The 10,032-nt window shown below is 37.7% G+C and overlaps 1 protein-coding gene across 1 annotated transcript in view; it reads right to left on the minus strand.

The window, feature by feature from the left end:
• Nucleotides 1–10,032, minus strand: part of gbas (glioblastoma amplified sequence) — a 13,393-nt gene that overhangs the window by 2,285 nt on the left and 1,076 nt on the right. The window contains exons 2-9 of the mRNA XM_015396004.1: nt 8,345–8,454; nt 8,202–8,247; nt 8,025–8,119; nt 5,586–5,656; nt 2,366–2,506; nt 2,240–2,271; nt 1,293–1,387; nt 1,006–1,089 (exon numbers count right to left, since the gene is read on the minus strand). Of these exons, the coding sequence (XP_015251490.1) occupies nt 1,006–1,089; nt 1,293–1,387; nt 2,240–2,271; nt 2,366–2,506; nt 5,586–5,656; nt 8,025–8,119; nt 8,202–8,247; nt 8,345–8,454 (674 nt within the window). The remainder of the gene's footprint in view (nt 1–1,005; nt 1,090–1,292; nt 1,388–2,239; nt 2,272–2,365; nt 2,507–5,585; nt 5,657–8,024; nt 8,120–8,201; nt 8,248–8,344; nt 8,455–10,032) is intronic.

Below are 10,032 nucleotides of genomic sequence, written 5' to 3' on the forward strand. Positions count from 1 at the left end.
AAAAAATAAATAAATAAAATCGCACAGTGTACGCCCGGCTTTATTTGAAGAAGTTATTTATTAATTCATGACCTGTTATCGCTTAAAGCAGGCATCCCCAAAGTGGGTCCTCGAGGGCCGCAGTTCTGCAGGTTTTAGAGGTTTCTTTGCTTTAGCACAGCTGATGCTGATGATTGCAGTTCAGCAAAAGCCTGTTAATCAACTACTAAAGTAAATCAGCTGTGCCGGAGCAGGGAAACCTCTAAAACCTGCAGGACTGCGGCCCTCGAGGACCGACTTTGGGGATGCTTGGCTTAAAGCATAGAGTAAGTAATTTAAACAGTCAAATCTGAAAAAACAATAAAATATATATACTAGAAACTGACTCTGGTAGCGCAGGCCTCAACCAGGCAGCACATTGTGCCCCATATTGTGACTTAAATCTATATACTGGTGAAGATTCTCAGTCATCCTGGTCATAGTCATTCCAAAAAAAAATTTAAAAGCAAACATGATTTCTAATTATGTTATTTTTTAAGCCATAGCAAAGCTTTGGTTGGGCAATTCTATAAAACCTGGGGCTCCACACTACTCCAGACATTTTGAATCGAGAAAGCTGGATGGGAAGCGAAACATCTTCAAACTTGGAAAAAAGTCTAGTAGTTTTGTTTTTAACCTTTTTTTTTGGAATAACTTAAATCTATAGCTAAAACTCAGACATCTTTATGAATTCTTCTTTGGCAATGACACCTACATATAAAAATTCCATTAAAATCACTTCATAACTATTCAAGTAATCCTGCTAACAAAACAAAAAATCAACCAAGAAACATGACAGAAAATATAACCTCCTTCGAGGAGGAATGACTATGACCTGGACGACTGAGAATCATCACCAGCTTTTTTGAGGAGGTTGAAGAAAAATCAACATTTAGTGTTTTAGAAAATCCAACAATCAGCCATAAAACCAATGGATTTACCCCTGGGTACAAACTGGAAGAGTAAAGAATGCAAATTCAAACTTACCTGTGTAATAAACAACCTCATCCCAACCCTCTCGCTGCCATGCGGCATTTCTGATTTCATCTCTGGTCTGAAGATCTTTGTAAGCTGATAAAAAAAAAAATTACATTTATTTATAGGCTGGCCCCATAAGTCTACTTCAGCTTCAAGCTCAAGGCAGCTATTGTGTAGAAACAGCTGGACTGAGGTGTGTTCATTCACAAAGGTCCCAGATACCTAGCCAAAAAAAAAAAAGCTGCCCATTAAGGGGTAAAAATGAAACAAAATGTTCATTTCAGGAAACTGCTCACCCCATAAGTGATGAACCTGGTAAAGACTTCCAATCTGTGAGAAAAAGCCTCCCACGGCCTCATGGTTCTGCTGGCGAATCTCAATCGCCCGCGCCCTGCAGATCGTCCCGTCAAAAAATGTAAACACAGTGAGCTGCTCATTCCTGAGCCATGAATGCTTTTAAACAAGACAAGGGCCGTTTCTCAATTCTAAATTGGGAGCAAGCAGCATAAATATGGATCAGTTGGAACAGATGCGTACTTGTGACGTCATCACACGCTCGGCTCGTCTGGAGCTGCATTTCACCTAATGTTATTAATGGTCTCTAGATAATATTAGATTCTGACTTTTTTCATTTACTAGGGGAATAATAATTAATACAGTCAGATAAACACAATTCAAATTATAATTTAACCAACAAAAAAAATAAAAAATCGCCATCAGAGCCAGAGGCGATTTTCTTCCAGGGGAGCTCTGTGAGTGGTCCCCTGGAAGCTGCTGCTGCTGCAGTGCATGCTGGGACAGTTGTCCACCTTGAGAGTGGATAAGTCTGCTCTGGTGCATACTAGGTAAAGAGGGAGGGGTGAGAACAACATCCGGGGACTTTGTCCTTTCTCAGTCTTGTGTTTTTGTGAACTGGAACAGTACTAGGGCTGAGGCTGATGACGTTTCACGAGTACACAGGCACGTGAGAATGCACAAGTACACATTTTGAGAAAGGGCCATGGTTTACTTTCATTTTAAAGTTTAAGGATTTCCAGATCACATTCATTGTTCTCCTTTCAAGAATTACAAAAAAAGTGAAAACATTGAAAAATGAAAAAAAAATAGGATGAAGCTCAGCCATCTGAGGTTCTAACCTACAGCACTAAAAAATACATCTTTACTCAGCAATCAGATTTGATAACATAGAACAGCAATCTGTTATCTATTATTTGTGCAGTAAAACAAGGAAAGTCATTCTTACCAATAATTTCCCCACTCAATCATCGTCCCTGGCTGGAATTACAGCGGAATAATGGACAATGTTTAAGCTTTTGCTATAATAAAATATGTTAAATGAACCAAGCTGGTGAGAAAAAAGCAGTCTTACTCTGAGCTGATATGATCGGAGCTCATAGATGTTTGGTCCGGGACGAGGGACGGGTTCACCCCAGAAGCTGAACTCCAGCAGCAGCTGATTTCTACGAGACAGCAGCATCTTTCCCCTCTCATTTCTGTAGTTCATAAACACCTACGACACGAACAAAGAAAAAACAGGGCCGTTGTTAAACAGATCCAGAGCTAAACTATTAAGAGTCAACTGGGCACATTTCTCACTGTTGAGTGAATTAGGATGTTTTTTTTTTTTTTTAAGCATAAGCCTCACAATAATTTTAAAGCGTAAGTAAAGTGAAAACTAAAAGGGAAAATAATTGGGTTGCATCTCAAGTTATTAAGAATGGATTAGGAAACAACACTAAGTTAATTCTAATGGATTAAGTAAAAAAACAAAAAACAAAACAACAACAAAAACAGTATCAGTAATTATATAAAAAAAAATTATTCAAGCACACTGATAAGTCGTCTTCCTTCCAACCATGCGGTCAAATGAGAGCATTCTTATCTTTCCATTCTTTGAGAGTAACCCCCAACAGCATGGATAACACAAAAATCTATTTCACTACAATACTTACCAAGCATACAGTTCATTTTACTAACTCGGTTAATATCCCTAAATGTTAACACGCAATAAATAAAAAGGACTACAACAGCTCTCTGAGAAATGGTGATTTACACCAATATCGCACATGATCAGGCTCATCACCAAATTTTTATAAATCTTTCCTTAGCAGGAGGTACACCACCGGCAACAATTTCCTTTAAATCCTTTCGTGCGTTTATAACTAAGGCAAAGTGTGTTTCTGCAGCCTCTGGTGTTTGTCCTGCTCTCACCTTCTTCATTCACTGTGCTTTCTTGTTTGATCAGCAGATCGAGATTTCGAGGGAAGCTTTGCTCATCTTTCCTGTGTTTTTGTCTTCCTTATAATCTGGACTTTTTTGAGTCTAATGATGAAGCTGTCAATAGCCCCTGCTGACACTCTCTGGTTTATTTACCAAATAAGGTTAAGAAATCCTTCAGAAAAATCCTGAATCATAATTATGATGTGGGTCATTACCAGAATCTTATGAATTGTTTCTTAGACTGAGGTGCACGTTTAGTAAAAATGTACTGTACTTTCTGGAATATAGAGTGCACCTCACTATAGGCCGTGGCCACTACTGTCTCCCACCAAACCTGTAGAGGGAGCTCTACTGTACATATAGCCCCTAGAGTAGGGACAAAGAAGAATACTAGCTCCTGTTAGCTTGTTGGCTCGCAGCAGTAAAAGCTTCTACTGAAATATGGGGCTTTGTCGGCTCTTTATTTCAGCCCTGCTAGAGTTAAGCCCAGACTCTTCATTGGTTGAGCAGCTTTAATGCGGCAAATAAATGACTAAATGTGTGACTTTGTGACACTTGTTCTCCGTCGTGCCTGCTGCTAGCATTCTTGTGCTAAATTAAAATTAGCCCCTGTCACTAGGGGTGTAAATAGTAATCGTTTTGTATCGATGCATCGTTCCAACAGCCGACGATCCGATGCATCGATACGTCTGCAAGAGTATTGATTCATGTTTTTTTTCTTCCTCCGGTCTATTTTTATCCATTTGCTCCTGGACGAATTCTCCCTCCCGTGCTGCGGTGGCGCTAAACCTATTTTGCCCTCCTACCTTACTTCCTGGCTCTACTCGTACAGTAGTGTATTGTAGTAAGCTTGACACAGACATTATTGATTTATGCTCAATATTGAAGCGTGGTCTGTGCTACACGCTGTGGGTCTAGATACGGCCGAGGCGGTGAGGAAGTGTGCGCAACTTTAGTCCGACACGGAGGGACATGAGGGCCAAAAAGAGCGGAGATCCAGGTGGAAAAAGGATCCCAGCGTTCTCGTGCACCTCGCTCTTCTAGCGGATCAAACTTCACGAGTTGTTTTCCGCATTTTTGGTCATAAAACCAAAACAAGCCAGCCTCCTGTTTGCGGCACTGTTTGCGGTCAGCTACAATTTGGGAGAGGTGCAGCGGAGCGTCTGTGGAGGGGGCGGGAACGTCTGGAGCCGAGGTATTGAATTACACTCATTGCACTGATTTTGTGCAGCATTTTTTGATGAAAGGCTTTTCAGAATCTATTTCGCAGGGTTATTATTATTTTTCAGTGAATGAGGTTTTAATAGGAATTAGGGTTGTCAAAAGTATCGATACTCAAAAAAGTATCGATACCGAAACGTTGCATCCGGATACAATACTCATTTTTAAAAGTATCGACACAGCCATCAAAAGTGCAGAATAGTGGAAAATGCACTTTCTGAACACTGTGTGATTGAATAATTCTGTGCATTATTCAGTTTCATACTTTTTTCTGTAACAGGTACAGCTGCTTGGAATTATTTTTGTTTAATTGGTTTGGCGGGTGTCATTGTTATGTCTGCAAAACATAGCCAAGGAAGGAACACTTCATTTTAATTTTGTAAGTTTTTTATCAAGCTTGCTTAATATTGTGCACAGCATACAACCTCAAAATACTATTCTTATTGTTTTTTTAATTATTTCTTGTATTTTATTAGTAATGAAAATATTTCTGTTGAATTTTAGAGTCTTTGTTTTTTTTTCTTGTGGTATCGAAAAGGGTATCGAGTATCGAATATTTTACTTAGTATCGGTATCGAGTTGAAAAGTTTAGTATCGTGACAACCCTAATAGGAATAGATGGAGTGCAACTTTTCTACTTCTGTTATTTGCTGTTGTATTCTTTAGTGAATTCTTTAGTGAGTTAAGGATAGAAATAAGTAGTTTTAGTACCATAATTACATTATTTATGGACACCCGGATGTATATCTATTCGCCCATGCGCAGGATGGATCGTGCTTCTGGGACGGATCTGGTAGTGACAGCCCCTCCTGTAATTTCCAACTCTGACTTCACCCTCTGGCGGTTAGTGAAAAAAAATCAACAGAAATGCCACACCTTCTTATAGAGTGAGAAAAAAAGTAGTAGCTGGTAAATACGGTAATAAAAATCCATTCATAACCTTACAAGTTCTTCTGTACACAAACGGACAGACAAACACATTCGACTAAAAACATAGCTTCCATGGCGGAGGTAAAAACAAACAGCTGGAGAAGCAAAGATAAACACATGAACTAAAGACTGGCCTGTGGAACTATCCTATAGGCTGTGAACTCCGGCCCATAGGTAAGCAGCATACAGAGAGCTGAACTAATCCGAGCCCCTGTTACCTTATTCTGCCTGAGTTTGTTCATGACTTCGGTGAGAGCTGGGTATCCTCCCCGATATCTCCATAGGTGAACTAGAATAGAAGGAGCAGAAGTGCCAGAAATAATGCAGCTCTGGAATATGTTTTCCCCTGGGCCAAATATTCCTTCACATCAAAATACTATAGTCAATTCTTTAAAACAGATTCTTATAAACAACGCTGTAAAATCAGTTGCAGTATGCAGGAGACGCCACCACATTGCTGTCTGATGCTAAGCATAGGCCACTACTACATAGCTCACTACTGTCTCTTTATTTTCCATTAAGGGTGATGCTGTAGTATTTGATCCTTTACTGTTTATAAAGAAATTGCCATCATGACGGTGCTGTTTCAGAGTCAGATTACAGGTAAGGAGCGACGCCATGTGATCACAGAACAAAATGGACTACAGTCAGGAAAAATTGCAAGACACACATCGTTTTTCTTAGCTAAATATAAGAGCAAAGAGACATACTTCTTCACTACACTACTTATCAAAAGTATTAATACCCCTTAAATTTCTCCACAGTTTGTCACGTTACAACCACAGAACTTTGCTCTCAATCTGCAGGTTTACTAGTGGTTCCTAGTATTTCTAAAAGTAGAGTGGGAGGCAGATCTTTTAGTTGTCAGGCTCCTCTCCTGTGGAACCAATTACCAGTTTTAGTCTGTGAGGCAGACACCCTGTCTACTTTTAAGGTCAAGCTTAAAACTTTCCTTTTTGATAAAGCTTATATTTAGAGTGGCTCAGGTCATCCTGAGCCATTTCTATAGTTTTGCTGCTATAGGCTTAGACTGCTGGAGGACATAGTGACCCCTTTTTCATCATCTCTATTCTCCCAATCTGCAGAATCTGTTAGTTCAATCTCTAACGTTATGCTCTCACTGCTTTTTATCATAGTTGCTGGACTGAACTACAACATTTTTTGTTTACTCTTTGCCAAAATACTTAAGCTCTGTTTAAAATAAGTGAAAGCATCCAGGAAGATCAATTATACTCACGCCACAGATTGAACTCAATTCAAAAATACTTTGTTAATCCCAAAGGGAAATGACAACAGGTTGCTTTAAGTTGTGGACTATGAATTGGCTGTGATCTGAAGCAGTCCACTGGCTCCAGTTTTTTATGAACATCTGGGTTTCCTTCCAGGGTGGTGTTGCATTGAGCTCTATTAATCCTCCAATCAACTGACCAGCCTTCCTCTGTCTGCTGAAGGAAAGAATCCCCAAAGAGGCTACCATGAGGATGGTGAAACATAGTGGTCCTTTTAGGTCAGATATATCAAATGCACAACTAATATGTGTCATGAATAGATTCTTCCAGCTGAGATGTGGATTTTTGCAGCTCCTCCAGAGTAGTCCTGGGTATCCTAGCTGCTTCTCTGATTAATCTTTGCCTAACCTGTAAGTTTAGGTTCGAAGCCATGTCTCGGTGAGTATGGGTTTAGATTTTCCTATGATGAAATGAACATTTCTCCATGTGATGCGCCTGACACCTGTATTTATACTGGGATTAAATTACATACAACAGGACTCTTGTTACTAAAAAGGTGACATTTGAATAATATTTACTGGGATTTATTTAGGGGTTTTAGAGTAAAAACAAAAATTTGTATTTTTCCACTTCATGGTTAAGAACCACTGTTTTGTCGGCACGCTTGTAGTTGCAATGTGACAAAATGTGTAAACATTCAAGGGATTTGAAAACGATTGTAATCATTTTGATTTTAAATATAAGAGATATAGTAATAAAAAGGAATTTGTTAGGTTGAATGTAAAACATAAAATCTTCCAAATTCTTGTGTTTTTTCTAACTTTACTTGGATTCAACTCAACATTTCTTTAATTCCACAGAATTATAATTCAAATGTTTCATTTTTTTTCTCTGTTAATCTTTTCAGATTTTCAATCTCCCACAATCTCTGCAATTTTGCATATTTATTTCTCTCTTTTACTCCAAGTAAAACAGTAATCCTACTGTTTGGATTATTCTTCCAAAAGCCAAATAATCTCAGTCTGCCTGGATGTTCCTGAAATGCAAACAGGGGGTCGCTCATGAGGCTCATAATATCTATGGTTTTAGCCATAGCTTGAGTTAGGATCATAGTATAAGAGTAAAAGAGCAGAGGATGTAAAAACCTCATATTATTGATGTTTCATCTTCTATAAAGAAGGTTGCAAATTGTTTCAACGTGGCTACAGCTGGCACTAAAAGACCAAGGGGTAAACATTTCCTGCAGCAGCTAAAATAACTACAGTAAAAGAAAAATGCATGTTTAAGCTCTAGATTCATCATGTATTAATCAGATCTTTCTTGTTTTAAAAGGACATTTTACTTCGACTGAGCTTTCTAACAGAAAAGCCTTTAATCGAAAGAACTAAGCCCGTTTATCAAAACCTAGAGAGTATTTTCTAATCTTACCTGCTTGGTCTTGCTCTCCGTACCATGTGTTCCAGGTACCCACCAGCTCACAGGGGTATTCAGGATCAGCATGAATGGAGGGTAACACTTCCTCGCTGTGAACAAACACACAGGAATGCACTGGAGCTGAGCTTTAACAGAACATAAGAGATTAATCAGGGAAGGAGGGCTACTTACCAAAGTTCATTGTAAGCATCAAGGCACTCTGGTTTAACATTATGAACTGTTGAGGGGAAAAAAAAGGATAAGTGGACATAACATAACAGTAAATTTTTATAGAATAATTAATGATAAAGGCAATTAAGAGCTGTAACACATACATTGTATTTTGTACAGATTGTTGTCCTCTTTCTTGGAAAGAAGATGCGAGTGAGCATCTTTTCTGGGGTTGACTTGTCTCACAAAAAGAGATTTAAGTCCTGACAGTCCCCTGTGGAGAAAAATAATTTAAAAATCTTAGCATTTCTCCTGTAGAGGTTGTAAAAGATCTGCCTGTTTAGCAACCGAACAGCTCTTATTTATTGCGCTAAACGTGCCAAGAACTGATGAAAAGCATTATACTTTGCAAAAGTATTCACACCCTGGAAACTTTTTAACATTTCCACAAGGTTACAATCACAAACATCAATGTGACGGCAAATCACAATATAGTGAGTCGCTTTGAAATAAAGGGAAAAGAAAGGAAGGTTTTCAAAACTTCAAACAGGTAGAAATCTGAAAAGTGTGGCATGCTTTGGATTTCATCCAACCTGTTTCAATAATATGAGCTGTAGACTTTGTAATTGCTGTAGAGTTAAACATGGACCTTCTACATGCTTCTCTGATTCATTCTCTCCTTAACGGGTCCCTGGCTGTTAATTAGTTAGATCACACAAATTAGAAGGCATTTAGCTTTACAATAAAAACAGAAAAACAAACTAAAAAACTACAATGAAACAAACAAAACTGTACAAAACAAAATGTAGCTTTGTATACAATCTGTGTATACAAAATGAAAATAAATGTCATCTAAGTCCAAGTCTAAAAAAAGTAAACTATGCTTGACAGTCTGTATTTTATGGGATAACTGCAGAGGATTCCCACAATGGAAGTGCACTAATGGTACATATTATAGAAATATAAAAACTGGATAAAATTAGAAATTTGTTTGTGATGCTTTTATAGGATTGCCTTGAATGGCAATCAGCAAAAATAATAAAAAATGACTGACTGAGAAGATTAAATTAATGGCTGGTAAGTCTGTCATTGTGCCACGATCTCTCCCTTTTCTAACTGTGGATTTAACAGTGGTGATTTATGAGACGTTAAAAGGCCGGGATATTGTTTTATAACCTAACTCTGCTTTAAATCATTAGCTTCCCTTTTACACATGTGTCATTTCTCCTTGGTCTTCACAGTGCTGTTTATTCACTAATGTCCTCAAACATTTTGAGGTCTTCATAGCAAAATTATTCTAAGAACATTTTACATACATGTGACCTCTATTTACTTATTATCTGAGTTCTGATCGTTGCATGCTTCAGGGGATTCAGACCGTAGGGGCCAGAACACAGGTCATCAAAAATGAAAATAAAATAAAAAACTTAACACTACACAGTAATTTTTTTTATTTGTAACATACACTCCCGGTAATATACAACAAATTAGAAGGTGCTATAAAAAACAATAAATAAAGGCTTCAAAAGATGAGTCTATGTATTATTAATCTATAGTAGGTGTTTAATATAGTCAAATAAGGAACTAATAACAATTAATTTTTGAGAGGATTCTAATTAGATGGCTAAATAGTGTAAAGAAGACATATAAAAGGTGTGGTTATGATTTTATACCTGTTCTGTTAGGTGGAGTCTAATAGCTGAATATGTTTATAAAACTTTAGCAAAATTTATGTTCGATGTTTTAAAGTCTCCTAAGCATATTCAGATATGAATAAAACTGCTAGCTGATATAGGGTCCCTTTAAAAAAAACACACTAAAAAAAAAAATGAATATATATATATATATATAT

This window comes from Cyprinodon variegatus, unplaced genomic scaffold (assembly GCF_000732505.1).
Source record: "Cyprinodon variegatus isolate N-32 unplaced genomic scaffold, C_variegatus-1.0 Scaffold771, whole genome shotgun sequence".
NCBI lineage: Eukaryota > Metazoa > Chordata > Actinopteri > Cyprinodontiformes > Cyprinodontidae > Cyprinodon > Cyprinodon variegatus.